General features: G+C 39.7%; 2 protein-coding genes across 2 annotated transcripts in view; one reads left to right on the top strand and one right to left on the bottom strand.

Annotated features, from left to right (window-relative positions):
* The window catches only part of LOC106094218 (galactosylgalactosylxylosylprotein 3-beta-glucuronosyltransferase P), a 335,595-nt gene that overhangs the window by 206,627 nt on the left and 110,281 nt on the right, over nucleotides 1–18,687 (top strand). The window lies entirely within an intron of this gene.
* Nucleotides 617–8,611, bottom strand: LOC131998181 (uncharacterized). The gene is made up of 2 exons (XM_059370554.1): nucleotides 8,580–8,611; nucleotides 617–1,514 (listed from the first exon to the last, which is right to left on the bottom strand). Exon 2 carries the CDS (start codon nucleotides 1,511–1,513, stop codon nucleotides 674–676), a length of 840 nt encoding a protein of 279 aa, XP_059226537.1. The 5' UTR covers nucleotide 1,514; nucleotides 8,580–8,611; the 3' UTR covers nucleotides 617–673.

Here is an 18,687-nt window from a genome sequence, read left to right as displayed (position 1 = left end):
ATCCATTGTGCAGCTCGGGAATTGCTTCCTGGGAGTGGTGGACTGTAGCTTTGGAAATGGTTAGGACTTTGGGTGATGTAACCGCTTGTCTATAAGGAGAACAACCTGGATAATTGAGACTCGGAATTTAACCACAATTTCGTAACATGAAAAGAAATGAACGGCAGAAGAAACCAAGGGAGTTAGCCACAAATATGTAGGAATATTTTGAACTGATGGAAATAGTGCCAATCCTTGTTCTGCTTACCGTTGTTGTTTTAGAGGAATTGTGTAGTAAATAAAAACGCAAGTAATTCACTTCAGAGTTCAGATGTTTATTCGTTTGTAGTTGAAGTCGAACAGAGCAAGTCAGTGGACTTGTCGCATTACTTAGGGCTAACCATTTTGGATTTTCATTGGAAAAAGATATTCAACATAGTGTAGCAGATACAATATTTGAGATACAGAGGGCATCTTAAGTATTATTGGATATTAGGTCGGTTCGACCTTAACATTACCGGCCCGTGTTGCAGGAATGCAATATAAAGCAGGTAAAAAAAAAACTTATGCTAATTTAAAACAAAAATATTCAATCCTGTCATGGTAGGATATATAAAGGGTGTTTGCATATATAAAGAAATTTCAAAGTTCAATGCGTTTTAATTCTGAAAATTGTTTAGTTCGTAATTTTTAATTAAATGGCGCACGACCCAGCAAGAACCCATCCGAAGATGGTATTCATGGCAACCGGAAGGCCATTATTGCTTGGAATTAATCCATTTAGAATAAGTTTCGAATAGAGATCTGCACCTAAAACCATGGCTATAGATCTGGATTTAAAAAATTGAGGATCGGCGAGATTTAGGTTGGAAAATCTGGTAGCAATGATGGAGTCAATCGATTTTGTCGGAGTGTTCATGGAAATTTTGTTGTTGACCTTCATTGTCGCTTGTATTGTTGGCTGGGAGGGCTGGCGAGATTGTAAAGTAACTGAGCATATCGACTCATCACCCAGTCTAGCTATTGACAGGTCCAATTCGTTTACAAGTTTGCTTGATATTTTGCTAAAGGATGAGCATGTATCTATAACTGCTCTTACATGGTGCTGCTTCATTCCATGCTGAACCAATAGAACCGCAGTGGGGAAAAGGTGAAAGTGATGTTGGGATGTGATTGATGATAAGGTAACCGATTTATTAAGAGAGGAAATGGATGAGCTCTTCTTCAGTTTCGGATGCTTGACGTTTACTTTTCCTGGTTTATGGTCATCTGGAATGTGTAAAAGGGTATGATGGTTGCCTCCACAGCGTTTGCAACCAGATTTCGTAAAGCACGATCCAGCTGAATGAAGATGGGCTAAGCAGTTAGTGCAGTAGCCATGGATCATAACCGCTCTTATCCTTTCATCAACAGCCAAACGGTGAAAATCTTTACAATCCTTTAGAGCATGCCGTCCCTTGCAAACTTTGCATATGAACTTTTTTGATGAGATTCGTAATTGGTTCTTGCTAAGACGTTGATGAATAGGTGCCATTCTGAAAAAAGTGGCGTTGTAAGAGGAATATATATATTTACTCGACTGGATTTTTAGCAAGGAGGAAGAAGCACAAGCTTAACTATAGGACGTGTGACAACGCCCCTACTTGTGTTAATATCGGCCACACGAACGAGTTTATCTTTGCCATAATGTAATTTGATGACCCTACCTAGTCTCCATTCAGTGGGTGGCAAACATTCATCCTTTATCACCACCATGGCTCCGATTTCGATGTTTTTCTGTGGCCTTTGCCACTTCACCCTCTTGTGGAGTTCCTTTAAGTATTCGTGCTTCCAACGAATACTAAACTGTTGCGAAAGTGCTTTGACCCTTCGCCAACGATTCAAAATTGAGAGATTCGACTCGATCTCTGCCGGTTCCGCAATAGAAAGGATTGGTCCACCTACTAAAAAATGGCCAGGAGTGAGAGCTATAAGATCATCTTGATTTTCCGACATGGGCGAGATTGGCCTGGAATTTAGGCAAGCCTCAATCCTGGAGAGAATAGTGGAGAACTCCTCAAACGTGAATCTATGGTTGCCAGCTATTTTTAGGAAATGAGCTTTAAAGCTTTTCACGCCAGCTTCCCATAGACCCCCCATATGAGGAGCTCCTGGCGGAATGAAATGCCATTTAATATTCTGGAACGAAAACTGAGACAGAATGTGGTCTCGCGAGGTCTTCAAAAAATCCATGGCTAGTTCCCGAGAAGCACCTACAAATGTTTTTCCATTGTCCGAATACATATTAATGGGACATCCCCTTCGCGAGATAAACCGATGAAAGGCGGCGAGGAACGCTGGAGTGGAAAGCGAACTTGTAACCTCCAAATGAATTGCCCGAGTGCAAAAACATATGAAAATACAAACGTATCCTTTTGTAAAGGCACAATTCCTGGCCGTATATGTTTTTAATTCAAATGGTCCCGCAAAATCGAGACCCGTATTCGTGAAAGCTTTTGAAAAGCTGGACCTAACTGGAGGTAGGGTGCCCATTAGTTGCTTTTGTAATTTGTGTTTGGATATAACACAGATTTTACATTGATGGATTACGTTCTTTATGAGATTTTTCGCCTTGGGTATCCAAAATTGCATTCGTAGTAGGCGTAACATTAAACTATTGCCACCATGCAGCGAAATTTGATGAATAAAACGAATAAGAAGCCGAGAGAAATGACAATCATACGGAAGAATGATCGGATACCGTTCGTCATAAGTAAGGCCATTGGAATTGGAAATACGACCGCATACCCTTAGTACTCCATTAGCATCCAAGAATGGATTTAGATTCGAAATTGAACTTGAAGATGGGATCATCACCTTAGTGGACAGATTTCGATATTCATTGGGATAAGCCGATTTCTGGGTGACTACGACAAGCTGATTACGTGTATATGTCATCTCCGCCGATGTAAGTCGTTGTGAATTAAACGCTACGTTCGGGAGGCGTCGAGTTCTGATCACAAAGCGATAAACATATGTCATTACCCTTAGAGCACTTCCTAATGAGGAAAACCGATCTAATAAATCCGAAAATTTTTCAAAGTAGGAGAAATTGCATGAAATGGTTTTAGCCTCTAACAGATTCTCCTCGACTCCGACTGGAGCCGTAATTGGCCAAATACTGGCGGGATTCTGAAGCCAGGAAGGACCTAACCACCACAAACCATTACCAACAAGATCTTTAGGATATTGGCCACGCGATGCAATATCCGCTGGATTAGATTTCGAATCTACGTGGGACCAGTTTTCAACTGGTACGATCTCGGAAATTCTTGACACTCTGTTTGCAACGAATGTCTGCCAATGGAAAGCAGGTTTTCTTAACCATGCAAGCACTATCATGGAGTCAGTCCAACAGAATATTTTAAAGTCGTCAATAGGGAGCTCACGGATCAAAGACTCGAGAGTTTCGGCAAGAAGCACAGCACCGCACAGTTCTAATCTCGGAATGGAGAGCGTCTTAATTGGAGCAACTCTTGACTTTGCAGTCAAAAGCTTCGTTCTTACAGTACCGTCTGGAGTCTCCACTCGGATATAAATAACAGCAGCGTAAGCCTGCTCAGATGCGTCACAGAATCCGTGCAAATGCACGTTGCAACCAGGAAAATAATGAAGCCATCGATGGACTTCAATATCCTTAATGAATTCATAGTTATCAACAAAATCGAGCCATGTTCGCTCGAGGTGTACAGGCAGTCGATCATCCCAACCAATTCTCGAAATCCATATATTGCGCATTAATAACTTCGCGAGCATTATGAACGGACATAACCAACCCGCTGGGTCAAATAGTCTGGATATCTCGGAAAGGACCTGCCGTTTGGAAGGATGTGGAAGAAGTGGCAGCTTGGGCAGTTCAAAATAGAACACGTCCTTCTTGGCGTTCCATCTGACCCCCAGCGTCTTCGTAGAGCTATGGTCGTCAAAGTTAAGAAATTCACCGTCAAGAAGGTGCTCTTTCGGAAGGGTCTCAATGAAATCCTTGGAATTAGAAGTCCATTTGCGTAAAATAAAACCCGCCGACTCTAGAGCCCTAATCAGTTGAGCCTTAGCCCTCACTGCTGATTCAACATCGTAACTCCCTCCCAAGACGTCGTCGACGTACATCTGGGAATTAAGAATTCGACTGGCTATGGGATAAATGGCTTTCACGTCCTCAGCCAACTGCTGAAGGGTGCGGATTGCCAGATAGGGAGCACAATTTAAGCCGAATGTCACGGTCTTAAGCTCGTACTCATGAATATCATCCTGCGGAGACTTTCGATGCAATACCCTTTGGAACGGTGTATGCTTTTCATCGACAAGGATCTGTCGATACATTTTCTCGATATCACTATTGAATACCACACGATAAAAACGCCATTGGAGAAGGAGGAGAGTCAAATCACTCTGTAAAGGTGGGCCACAGTAAAGGACGTCGTTCAGACTAACCCCGTTGGAAGTTGGGTTCGAAGCGTTAAAGACCACACGGACCTTGGTCGTAACGCTATGAGGTCGAACCACAGCGTGGTGTGGCAAATAGTAGTGACAGGAAAATTTCTCGAAATTCGAAGAGGTAATAGGACGCATATGATTTAAGTGGAGATATTCCAAAAGAACACTATCATATTGCTCCTTAAAGCTTGGAGTCCTCATGAGACGGGATTCATTTCGTATGAACTGGGCTGTTGCAATACTCTTGGACTGACCCAGCTGAACTGTGGTAGGAAATTCAGCTTTAAAGGGAAGAGTAACTATATACCGACCGTTTGGATCTCGCCTTGTGGTCAATTTATAATTCTCTTCGCAAAATCTATCGCCGTCGGACATTGACTTCCGTCGAGGAAGATCTTCCATCTCCCAAAATTTGGTGATTCGACTCTCCAATGACATCTCGTCGGAATAGGAAACGCCAGTACGAAATGATGATAACGACTGTGGCTGGACAGGGCCCGTTAGGATCCACCCGAAAATGGTCTCCTGGGCCATGAGTGAATGACACACATTCGTCCGAATGCCCCCCAACATAACCAGTGGAAGCAAGTCCGATCCGATTAAAAGATCTACATAATTCGTTCGATAGAACTCAGGATCTGCTAAACAAATGTCAGGGAGATTTCGAAACATGTCACGGGACGCCGTAAAGGTGGGCAGGCATGAAGTCAAAGTGGGAAGAACTATCGCCGTCATTCTCAAGGAAACCCGATCATCAATGGGAGATGAAATGACAAACGAACATATCTTCTGAGATTTGGCCGATACTGCCCCGTTTAACCCAGAAATCTGTGCAGAAGTGGGACTACATGGCAACTTAAGGAGATTGAACAAATGTTCGGAAATAAATGAAGCTTCCGACCCGGAATCGAAAAGCGCCCGTGCCCTAAAATGCTCTCCGTGGTGAACAATGTCCACCATGGCAGTTCCAAGCAGAACCATCTTGGAAGTAGTTGCCGTACAAGAGTGAATTGTATCGGGAGGAACCTGTACGGATGTCGGTTGTGAAACCTCAGCACCATCCGTGCTAACCGACTGGGTGCTTGAAGATCCAGACTGAGCCCCCGAATCCCCAGTTGGAGGAGGGTTGGCCTCATTCCGATGGAGCAATGTGTTGTGCCTTTTCTGGCACTTTAAACAATTGAATGCACTCTTGCAAGCCTTCACATTATGACCCTTTCCAAAACAGTTAAGGCATAAATTGTACTTCCTGATGTGTGAAACCTTGTCCTGGTAACCTAAATTTAAAAATTTAGGACATAATCGAATTGTGTGGACCTGTTCCGGGCATAGTTTACAGTGTGGAGAAGCCAAACTATTTTGGTAGGAATTGACACGCCTAAGATTCGGTAGTTTCGGTACCGCCTTGGACTTCTCAGACGTCTGAGAATGGCCGGAATTCAAACCTGAAGGCTGGTTGAAATCGCCCACAGTTTCAAGAGTCTGGAAGCGATTAGTGAGGAAGGCATCCATTTCCTTCCATGTTGGACTCTCAGTCTTATTGGTAAGCGATTGTTCCCAAATGGACAACGTGGTCTCCGATAATCGGGTGCAGCACAAATAAACGAAAATTGGGTCCCAGCTTGAAATCTCAACTTCATAAAGACTGAGGGCCGAAATAGCGCCATTAATGGTGCTTTGAATGTCCTTTATCGAAGACCCCGATTCATCATTGCTCTTTGGAATATTAAAAAGAGATCTGAGCTGACTGTTTATCAAGAGCCTTTTATTTTCAAATCGATGTTGAAGTGCCTTCCAAGCAACTTCAAAACCCTCATTCGTAAGAGGAGCCTTCCTTACTACCTCCTTGGCCTCTCCCCGTGTCTTAGAATTTAAGTGAAAAAGTTTCTCAACTGGGGACAATCGGGGGTTATTGATATAGATGGCTGTGAATAGATCACGAAATGTTGGCCAAGATAAATAGTCTCCACCGAATGGATCCGTGTCACAAGGAGGAAGATGGACACTTGGCATGTATGATGCCCCAGGGGAAACATGACTCGAACTCGGGGCAGGAGGAGCTCTTTTAGACTCGATATATTCGCTTATCCTTGCTATGCTGTTGACGTAGGTCTGATATGTGGACTGATATCTAGACTTTAATGTCTCAACATCAAGCCTAGTGTTATCGTCCGGAGAGTCCAGTAATTCCTTAAGACTGGCTTCATAACAAGGTTTAACGCGACTCCAAATCGCTCTAAGTTCCTCCTTATGAACCTCAAGTGAGTGTACGGAGGAGTTCGCTAGGGATTCTCCGCATATCTCCGCATTGAATTCAATGAGAGCGTCGGATATTTGAATAAAGCTGGAAAGTGCGGTCATATTGACGATCTCAAAAGGAAATCAAGAAACAAGAAAAATCCAATCTGGGTTGGGAAACGAATAGTCTGTGACAGCTAACCAAATAAGCACATAGGGTGGACAGATCAAGTGAGGAATGGCAATCTAACTAAAAGAATTGATTTTGTAGCAGATGTACTAGACCAGGGACACCATCAAATATCCCCAGGCACAAATAATAGTTCCGCGTATCTGTACTATATGCCTAGAAAATTTTGTGCCTCTTCTTCCTTAAAAAATTACACTTGGATTCAAATTTATTCTTATGGCAGTAGATGGCCTCGACTGCCTCTGAAAGTGCTGGAAGGAATTTGATCTATCGACAAACAAGTGCACTTTAATTTGAATTACTTGGAATAACTCTTCGCCTTGCCCTTCTATACAATACATTGGTCTTAACAAATATCTATATAACGAATAGGTATTCTGGTATTTGCATAAACGTAATATAAGAACAGCATAGAATAAAAAATTATAGACTAAATATCCATTTACCAAGCTTATTCAAGGTTCCTGATTGCCTATGGCCGATTCTTCCGATGGAGGTGTTGGCGTTTTTCCTTGCCCAACGCTACCCTTGTCCCCGCTGGAGCAGCCTTAATCCATCAATGTATGTCCGCCCGTTTCTTATGGCTCGGTTGTGACATCAAAAATCAATTTCTTCCTTTTCAAAACTTATATTGTTTCACCTCTGGTAATTCTTATAATGTTCTTCAAAAACTCTCCCCTTTCTATATTATTTAACTTTTGATAATTCTTATAATGGTTTTTCAAAACCACGTCTTTTCAAAAATGTTTCTTCATCAGAATTCTATTAAACTTTCTTCGATTCTCATTTCTTCTGCTTGGTGACCACCCGTCGTACTTTTTTGCTTATTTCTTTCACTGAATGCGAAAACCTCGTGTTAGAGGGATTTTTTCTAAACAGATGAGTGCGAGGAGAAACGCGGGGAAAGAATCAAAAAATTCTTCTCCTTTTAACTTGATGTCTGTACTGCGGACTGCTAAGGAAACAACAACGCTCGACTTACCCTTCTTCCCAACACAAGATTAGAACAACAAGATGAAAGAGTAGACAAAAACGCACGGAGCTTAAAAGGCATAAATAGTTGTTGTGAATTGTTTCTCTAGAGTGTAACAGTCCAACAGTGAAGTGGGGAAATGGTAATGGTGGGGATAGGGTTAAATCTGATCACACTGAGAAATTGTTTTAGCAAGAGAAGAGAATAGAGTGTTGCTGATAAAAAAGGGATATTATAAGAGAGTTTGGTTGGGAAATTAAATAAAGGTGAGCGGAATTATAACCAACAAGGGCAGAATACTCTTATAATATTTTAGAGGGGGAATATTAAACCCATGTGGATTAAGTCATGCGAATGGAAATTATCGTAATAGTTGACTAATGGGATATTTCTCCTCTTCTTTCAACTTTTTCGTTTTTCTATAACTCTTTCAATTGCCCTAAGGCTGCAAGTGAACTCGTTTTTACAAAACTGAGAAAAATAACCACGAAATGAGGAGAAGTGGGATAATTAACCAGAAAGGTAAAAATGTATTCCGTATAAAGTGTTTTATGGAAGTATAAACTCGTCGTTGGCCTTTAAAAACAACTTAACTACAATTTGAGTGAAATCAAATTTACGATTGTTGTTTTGTTGAATTTTTAAACTTTTTCTTTAGTTTTATATAATGTATTTCAAACGCATTTACTTTGAACTTTGAACACACAATTTATATATGCAACGCACCTGTTTGATTTTTCTATTGATGGGGATGTCTTCTTTGGTGGAAATGAATCTTGGATCTCCTTATGCCTGCGGGATCCGGTTCGAAGGACCAATGTGCAGCTCGGGAATTGCTTCCTGGGAGTGGTGGACTGTAGCTTTGGAAATGGTTAGGACTTTGGGTGATGTAACCGCTTGTCTATAAGGAGAACAACCTGGATAATTGAGGCTCGGAATTTAACCACAATTTCGTAACATGAAAAGAAATGAACGGCAGAAGAAACCAAGGGAGTTAGCCACAAATATGTAGGAATATTTTGAACTGATGGAAATAGTGCCAATCCTTGTTCTGCTTACCGTTGTTGTTTTAGAGGAATTGTGTAGTAAATAAAAACGCAAGTAATTCACTTCAGAGTTCAGATGTTTATTCGTTTGTAGTTGAAGTCGAACAGAGCAAGTCAGTGGACTTGTCGCATTACTTAGGGCTAACCATTTTGGATTTTCATTGGAAAAAGATATTCAACATAGTGTAGCAGATACAATATTTGAGATACAGAGGGCATCTTAAGTATTATTGGATATTAGGTCGGTTCGACCTTAACATCCATAATATAGTATTGGTGTAAATAGACTGATCCTTTGAAACAATTTTTTAACTTCATAAATGGTTAATTTAACCCTCCACCATAGGATGGGGGTATATTAATTTCGTCATTCTGTTTGTAACACCTCGAAATCATCGAAAAGTCATCGTCCTGTCATTTCAAGTCGATCTAGCCATGTCCATTCGTCTGTCCGTCTGTCTGTCGAAAGAACGCTAACTTTCGAATGAGTTAAGCTAGGCTCTTAAAATTTAGCACAAATACTTTTTATTAATGTGGGTCGTTTGGGATTGTGAATGGGCCAAATCGGTTCATGTTTTGATATAGCTGTCATATAAACCGATCCTGGGTCTTGACTTCTTGAGCCTCTATAGGGTGCAACTATCGTCCGATTTGACGATAGTTGTGCAATTGTGCTAAATATGGTTGAAAACGGTTCATAACCTGATATAGCTGCCGATCTTGGTCTTTTGGCCTCTTGACTTCTTCAGCTTTTACAGGGCGCAATTCTTATCTGATTTGGCGGTAATTTTGCAGGTGATATTTTGGTACCACTTCCAACAACTGTGCTAAGTATGGTTCAAATAGGTTCATAACCTGGTATAGGTGCCATATAAACCGATCTTGGATGTTGACTTCTTGAGCCGCTAGAGGACGCAATTCTCATACGATTTGGCTGAAATTTTGCATGAGGTGTTTTGTTATGACTTTCAACTGTGTTAAGCATGGCGGAAATCGGTACATAACCTGATATAAAGGGTGATTTTTTTGAGGTTAGGATTTTCATGCATTAGTATTTGACAGATCACGTGGGATTTCAGACATGGTGTCAAAGAGAAAGATGCTCAGTATGCTTTGACATTTCATCATGAATAGACTTACTAACGAGCAACGCTTGCAAATCATTGAATTTTATTACCAAAATCAGTGTTCGGTTCGAAATGTGTTCATTCATGTGTTCAGCGATGAGGCTCATTTCTGGTTGAATGGCTACGTAAATAAACAAAATTGCCGCATTTGGAGTGAAGAGCAACCAGAAGCCGTTCAAGAACTGCCCATGCATCCCGAAAAATGCACTGTTTGGTGTGGTTTGTACGCTGGTGGAATCATTGGACCGTATTTTTTCAAAGATGCTGTTGGACGCAACGTTACGGTGAATGAACACATTTCGAACCGAACACTGATTTTGGTAATAAAATTCAATGATTTGCAAGCGTTGCTCGTTAGTAAGTCTATTCATGATGAAATGTCAAAGCATACTGAGCATCTTTCTCTTTGACACCATGTCTGAAATCCCACGTGATCTGTCAAATACTAATGCATGAAAATCCTAACCTCAAAAAAATCACCCTTTAGCTGCCATACAAGCCGATCTGGGATATTACCTTTTTGAGCCTCTAGAGGGCGAAATTCTTATACGATATGGCTTAAATTTGGTACAATAGCTTTTCCCATGACCTTCAACATTCGTGTCCAATATGGTCTGAATCGATCTATAGCTTGATACAGCTCCCATATAAACCGATCTTCCCGATCTTTGCTTCTTAAGCCCCTACAAGGCGAAATTCTTATCTGAATGGACTGAAATAATTTACAATGACTTCTACAATATTCAGCACTCAATTCATTTATTGTCCGAATCTATAATTAGATATAATAGAACCAATAGCTTAACAGTTCTTAATCATTATTCAGTTCTTATTTAACTCGATTTCCACGATCTTCAGGATGTAAGAGTCTAATATTACTCATTGTACCCAATTTCATCGAATTGGTAAAATCACCTTTCATAGGCGAATAACTTAAATCGGAAGATCGGATTTATATGTGGTACATATATCCAAATATTGACCGACCTAAAACATATAAAGCTTGGATTTAGGAAAGCCTTAAATAACTCACTGTGCCAAAATTCAGCCAAACTGGACAATGTGGGTCCAAGACCATACATCGGCAGATCGGGCTATCTGACAGCTATACCCAAATATGAAACGATCTGGGCAAGGGTATGGGTACCCATATTGAGCAAGGGTATCGAAGATCCTCAAACAGTTTGCTGTGCCAAATTTCAGCGAAATCGGGTAACAGTCATTGCTTTTATGGGTCCAAGTCCTTAAATCGGGAGATCGCTTTATGGCCAAATATAGCATGATCTAAATTATACTCAGTACGAATTTCGAGGGGCCTAACACAACTTATTGTGCTAAATTTAAGCGAAACCAGTTAATAAATTCGCCTTTAATTGGCCTACGTCCTTAAATCGAGGGATCAATATATATGACAACTATACCCAAATCTGTATTGATCTGGGCCGTACTGAGCAGTGATGTCGAGAGGCCAAATTCAACTTACCGAGAAATTTCAGAGGAATCGGCCAATAAATGCGGCGATTATGGGCCCAATGGCTTCTATCGAAAAATTGGTATATATGGGGGCTATATACAGAGAGATATTCCGATATAGCCCATCTTCAAACGTAACCTATCTATGGGCAAAAAAGACTATTTGTGTAAACATTCAGCTCATTATTTTAATATTTAAAGACTGTTGCGTGATTTGAACAGACAGACGGACGAACATGGCTAGATCACTTCATAGGGTCGGAAAAGCATATCTCGAGGTGTTGCAAATGGAATGAAAAAACGAGTATATCCCTATCTTTCGGTGGTGGGTATAAAAGAGGTAGATGCTGGTTAAGGCTTTCAAACTTTGAGTGATCTTTTTTTGGGATAAAATCCCGTATTTATAACCAGGTTAACGGTATTTTCAATCGTATTGTCTTTTCAAACACACATTCTTAAGAGTTACTAGTAAAAGCTTGTAAAGTTCGGCAGGGCCGAATCTTATATACCCTCCATCATGGATCGCATTTGTCAAGTTCTTTGGCCGATATCTCTATATAGACAAATAAAGGAAAATGGATAAGAATTCAGCATACTAAGTTATGAACCTATTGGGGCAAGACTTAGTTTGGCTGTTGGGGACCAAAATGGAATTCATTGGCTCAAGAAGTGAAGATCGTTTTATATGACAGCTATACCAAAATATGGACTGATTTGACACGACCTGCACTAATAAGAAGTATTTTTGCAATATTTCAAGCACCTAGCTTTACTCGTTCGAAAGTTAGTGTATTTTCGATAGACAGACAGAGGGACGGATAGTCGGACAGACGGTCGGACGGATATGGCTTAATCGACTAAAAATGTCAAGACAATCAAGAATAGATATATACTTTGTTGGGTCTCAGATCAATATTTCGATGTGTTACAAACGGAATGACAAAATTAGTACAACCCCATCCCATTGTGGTGGGTATAAAAATATGTATCTTACAACTGATGTTTTATACCCTCCACCATAGGATGGAGGTATACGAATTTCGTCATTCCGTTCATAACCCCTCTAAATATTCGTTTAAGACGTCATAAAGTATATATATATGTACTTATATTTTGGGATTGGACAACCCTGGTGCTGAACTCTGCCAACTGATAGCTCTATCGTAAAGCTGAACATTTTTGTGTTTTTTACAGCAACATAAAAGATTCATCTCACCCAAAAAAAAATTGAATTAAATCGTGTTCATTTTCGTGCGATTATTTTTTACAACTTTCGACGTGGATTAACTCAACAACATTGCATCGATGAACTAAATTCAATTTTGGGCTATGAAGCTCCATTTAGGACCAGTGTTTATCGAAGACGAATTTCATGAAGGTCGTCCAAACACATTTACATATGAGTTTTATTTTTATACCAACATAGGATGGGCTATACCAATCTAGTCATTCCGTTTGTTACATCTCGAAATATTGATCTGAGACCCCAAAAAGTATATATATTCTGTATCCTCTCGACATGCTGATTCGATTTAGCCATGTCCGTCCGATCGTCTGTCAAAATCACGATAGCGGTCGAACGCGTAAAGCTAGCCACTTGAAATTTTGCACAGATACTTAATAAAATGGGCCAAATCGGTTCAGATATAGCTCCCATATAAACCGATCTCCCGATTTGACTTGTTGATCACCTGGAAGGCGCTGAAATTTTGCATGCGGTGTTCTGTTATGACTTCTAACATCTGTGCCAAGTACGGTCAAGAACCTGATATAATTCCCATATAAACCGATCTCCCGATTTGACTTCTTGATTTGGCAGAAATTTTGCACATAGTTTTCTTTAAAGACTTCAAATAACTGTGCCAAATACGGTCAACATCGCTCTATAACCTGATATAGCTCCCATATAAACCGATATCCCGATTTGACTTCTTGAGCCAATACAAGCCGAAATTGTTGTCCGATTTGGCTGAAGTTTTGCATGTCGTGCTCTGTTATGAGTTTCACTAACTGTGCCAAGCACGGTCTACATCGGTTTATTACCTGATATAGCTCCCTTATAAACCGCTCTCCCGATTTAACTTCTTGAGCCCCAGAAACGCGCAATTTTGGTCCGATTTGGCTTAAATTTTGCATGCGACGTTCTATTACAACTTCCAACAACTATGTCAGAAACGTTACAATCCAGTCTATAACCTGATATAGCTCCAATGTAAACCAGTCTCTCGATCGTCGTTGTTCGCTTCCTAGAAGCTTTAATTTTTGCTGGTTTGACAGAAGTTTGGTATGTAGAATAAAATTGTGCCCTTCAACTCAATATATTCAGTATAAATTTTTAGCAGAATATTTGGTGGTGGGTTACCAAGAGCACACTTTTACTTGATTCATCTAACATCCCCTTCATAATTAAGCAGCAGTCATTTTCATTAAACAACAGATTTTTCAGCAGAAAGCCTGCAGCTCTGAAATTGCAGTACTACTGCTGTAATAGCAGAACTACTGCTACAATAGTAGCAAAGTTAACTGATAATATTCAACAGACATTGTTTGCTATTTTCAGCAAACTTTTTATACCCTCCACCATAGGATGGGGGTATACTTATTTCGTCATTCTGTTTGTAACACCTCGAAATATGCGTCTAAGGCCCCATTAAGTATTGGGTTGCCCAAAAAGTAATTGCGGATTTTTCATATAGTCGGCGTTGACAAATTTTTTCACAGCTTGTGACTCTGTAATTGCATTCTTTCTTCCGTCAGTTATCAGCTGTTACTTTTAGCTTGCTTTGGGCGGATTAATATGTGCACCCTCTTCTCAACCTAACCTAACCTAACCCATATATATATATATAGCTTCATTTCTGGAGCTACTACAAGCGCATTTATTGACCAATGTTTCCAAAATTTTGCACAACTCTTTTCTTGACAACTACCACAATATCTAAGGAATTTGGTCGAAATCGGTTTAGATTTATATATAGGTACAATGATCGTCCGAGTTTGAGTAATTTGCAATGATGTTGTCATTTGTCAACCGATTGTCACCAAAATTGGCGCATATATGTCTCTAATAACTGTTGACATTTTTGTTAAATTTCAAAAAAAATCGGTTCGGATTGATTTTAAACCTCCATATTCATCGCCCTACTTGCGCTTGTAGAGCGGTAGTTAATACACTTTGAACATAATAGCACGAAATTTGATGCGGATACTTTGACCCATCTGAAAACTTCACCCGAGGTCCATCAAAATCGGTTCAGAATTATATATAGCTCCCAATCCTGCAGGCGGAGATCCGGGCGATCACATTTACCGTTATAAAATCACTTAACGAAGTGACTTAGAAATGCCAAAGGTATTTTCGTTTTCCATGGACTCCAACAAAGCAGAATTGCTACATTAGAACACCTGCATAATTTTGGTGTATCACATTGTGTTTTTTAACATTTCAAGCTCAAAAGAGTTTTATAAAATGTAATTGAATGGTCTTTATTCAAAACGGTCTTATTTTCATTACACCCACCACCAAGAAATGGCGGGTATACTATTCTAATGGTTTCTTTTGTAACACCTCGAAATATTGGTCTGCGACCCCATAGACCATATACAATAAAATTCTGATTGTCTTGACATTCTAGATAGATATAGCCATGTCCGTCTGTCTGTGGAAATCACGATAGAGGTCGAGTGCCTAGGGCTTGCCGCTTGAAATTTTGCACGGATACTTTTTATTAATGTAGGTCGTTGGGGACTGAAAATGGGCCATACCGGTTAAGATTTGGATAGAACTTCCACATAAACCTATCTCCCGATTGACTTCCGCAATGTTGTCTGATGAGCTGAAATTTTGCCCGTGTTTATCTCTAACGACTTTCAACAATCGTGCCAAGTATGCTCTGAATCGGACTTTATCCTGATATAGGTCCCACAAAAATCGATCTGCCGATATGATATCTTGCGCCCATAGAAGCCGCAATTGTTATCCGAATGGGCTAAAATTTTTGCCCGATATAGTAGAAATTTGATATGTAGAAATTTTAAGCTGAATCCATGATTCGGCCTGGCTGAACTTGCCGCGTTTTTTCTTGTTTTTATTCAGTTTCGATTTTATTGCTATATTTTTATACCCAACACCATAGGATGGGGGTATACAATCTAGTCATTCCGTTTGTAACACCTGGAAATATTCGTCTAATACCCCATAAAGGATATATATTTTTGATCTTCTCGACATTCTGAGTTGATATAGCCATGTCCGTCCATCTGCCGAAACCACCCTATAGCGATCATACGCGTAATGCTAGCCACTTGATTTTGCACAGTTACTTACTATTGATGTACGTTTTCGGGGACTGCAAACGGGCCTTATCGGGTCAGATTTAGATATGGCTCCCATATAAACCGATCTTTCGATTTGACTTTTTGAGCTCCTGGAAGGCGCAGTTTTTGTCCAATTTAGCCTACATTTTGCATATAGTATTTTGTTATGACTTTCAACAACTGTGTTCAGTACGGTTCAAATCGGTCTATAACCTGATATGGGTCCCATATTCACCGATCTCCCGATTTGACTTCTTGAGCCCTTACAAGCCGCAATTTTTGTCCGATTTAGCTTACATTTTGCAAATAGTGTTGCGTGACGACTTCCGACATCTCAGTCTATAACCTGATATGGCTCCCATATACACTGATCTCTCGAAGAAGCTTTAATTTTTGTGTTACGACTTCCGACATCTCAGTCTATTTTGCATCGCTGTTTCAATTTCTGAATTATATTTCTGACATGTGAGTGTTATCCGTGGGCCGATATTCAGCTACTAATTATACCCTACACCACCACTGTGATACAGGGTATTAAAAGTTTGTGCTTTTAATGGCAACGCTAAGAAGGAGAAGAGAAAGGCCGATAAATATATCGATCGGCTTAGAATCACTTCCTGATTCGATTTTGCTACACTGTCTGCTGATATTGAATTAAAAGTTTTTGAAAAAATCCATTCAAAATATTTGAACTTGTAAACAACAATTGAATTAATAAAGCAAAAATTGCCACTTTTACAAGTTTATTTTTTATTTAAGAGCATAAATATAACAAGTAAAAAGGCGTTAAGTTCGGCCGGACCGAACTTTGGATACCCACCACCTAGAGTATATATGTAAACCACCTTTCGTCAAAATCCGGTGCAAAATGCAAACCTTATGTCCCGTAGCAGTTATATCCAAATATGTTCAATTGTGTATAACAAAACATTGGTCTTTTTTGAAGCTATATCTAAAAATAAACCGATCTGAACCATATACGACACGGATGTCGGAAAGCCTAACATAAATCACTGTGTCAAATTTCAGTGAAATCGGATTATAAATGCGCCTTTATGGGGCCAAAACTTTAAATCGAGATATCGGTCTATATGGCAGCTATATGCAAATCTTGATCGATCTAGACCAAACTGCAGAAATATATGGAGGGGCTTATCCCAACTTTCTGTCCCAATTTTCGGCAACATCGGACAATGAATGTGCCTTCTATGGGCCCAAAACATTAAATTGAGAGATCGGTCTACATGGCAGCTATATCCAAATATGAACCGATCAGGGCCAAATAAAAGAAGGATGTCGAAGGCCCTAACACAACTCACTGTCCCAAATTTCAGCTAAATCGGATAATAAATGTGGCTTTTATCGCCCTATGACACTAAATCGGAGGATCGGTCCATATGGCAGCTATATGCAAATCTTGATCGATCTAGACCAAATTGCAGTAATATGTGGAGGGGCTTAACTTAGCTCTTTGTCCCAAATTTCGGCATCATCGGACAATAAATACGCCTTTTATGGCCCGAAAACCTAAAACCGAAAGATCGGTCTATATGGCAGCTATATCCAAATCTGGACCGATCTGGGCCAAATTGACGAAGGATGTCGAAGGGCCTAACACAACTCACTGTCCCAAATTTCAGCAAAATCGGATAATAAATGTGGCTGTTACGGGCCTAAGACCCTAAATCGGAGGATCGGTCTATATGGGGGCTATATCAAGATATAGTCCGATATAGCCCATCTTCGAACTTAACCTGCTTATGGACAAAAAAAGAATCTGTGCAAAGTTTCAGCTCAATATCTCTCTTTGTAAAGACTGTAGCGTGATTTCAACAGACAGACGGACGGACATTGCTAGATCGTCTTAGATTTTTACGCTGATCAAGAATATATATACTTTATAGAGTCGGAAATGGATATTTCGATGTGTTGCAAACGGAATGACAAAATGAATATACCCCCATCCGTCGGTGGTGGGTATAAAAAAAGTAGTTATTTTGTCTGTTGTTGTTATTAAAATACAATCAAAAATAGCTTATTGTAGAAAATTGAACAAACATTTAAATTATATGCTTGTAAAATTAAAAGACAAAATAGAATATAAAATATTTTGATATATTTAGGATATTTTTTAGCTTTTTTTAACTTTCTAAAATTTGAAAACAGCAGAAAATGTTTGCTGTTCAAGCAGCAAATTACTTCTGTCCCACTTTCAGCAGATTTTCTGCAGTTACAGCAAACATTTTTCCTGTTTTTACTGACAAATTTCTATGAGTGTATATCCGCCTGTCCGTCGGTCTCTCCATGTGTTCTTGTAATCAAGGTACAAGTCACATTTGTTGTCGGGCTATTATAGTATTCAGCACAAGCCATTACTTTGGCCCAAAGACGAACGCTATTGATTTTGAATCGGTACAGATTCAGATATAACTCCAGTATATATCTTTCACATGATATGTCATTTGAAAGCTGTAGAAGCCACAATTTTTGTCCTATCTTTGCAAAATTCGGTATGTGCTTTTTTTACGTCCCTTTATGTGTGCAAAATTTCGTCAAAATCGGTTCAGATTTAGATATAGTTCCCGTACATATTTTTCATCCGATGTGGCCTTTTAAGCCTTTAGTATCCAAACTTCTGGTCCCATCTTTATAAAATATAGCATGATGTATTTCGTTGGATATCTTAAAACATGAGCCATCAAAATCGGGTCAGATTTAAATATAGATGTCATGTATATCTTTCATCCGATACGGTCTATAAAGGCCATAGAAGCCATAATTTTGGCCCGATCTTTACAAAATTTTGCACCATTTATTCTACTTGACTAACCATTCATTAAAATTGGTTCAGATATAGATATAGCTGCTATA

This window comes from Stomoxys calcitrans, chromosome 1 (genome assembly GCF_963082655.1).
Source record: "Stomoxys calcitrans chromosome 1, idStoCalc2.1, whole genome shotgun sequence".
Lineage (NCBI taxonomy): Eukaryota > Metazoa > Arthropoda > Insecta > Diptera > Muscidae > Stomoxys > Stomoxys calcitrans.
The sequence above is the reverse complement of the archived record's forward strand: the minus strand, read 5'-3'. Positions and strand labels throughout refer to the sequence as shown.

Excerpts from the sequence above, each read along its gene's own strand:
- LOC131998181 (XM_059370554.1), bottom strand. The coding sequence starts at position 1,513 with ATGGCACCTATTCATCAACGTCTTAGCAAGAACCAATTACGAATCTCA.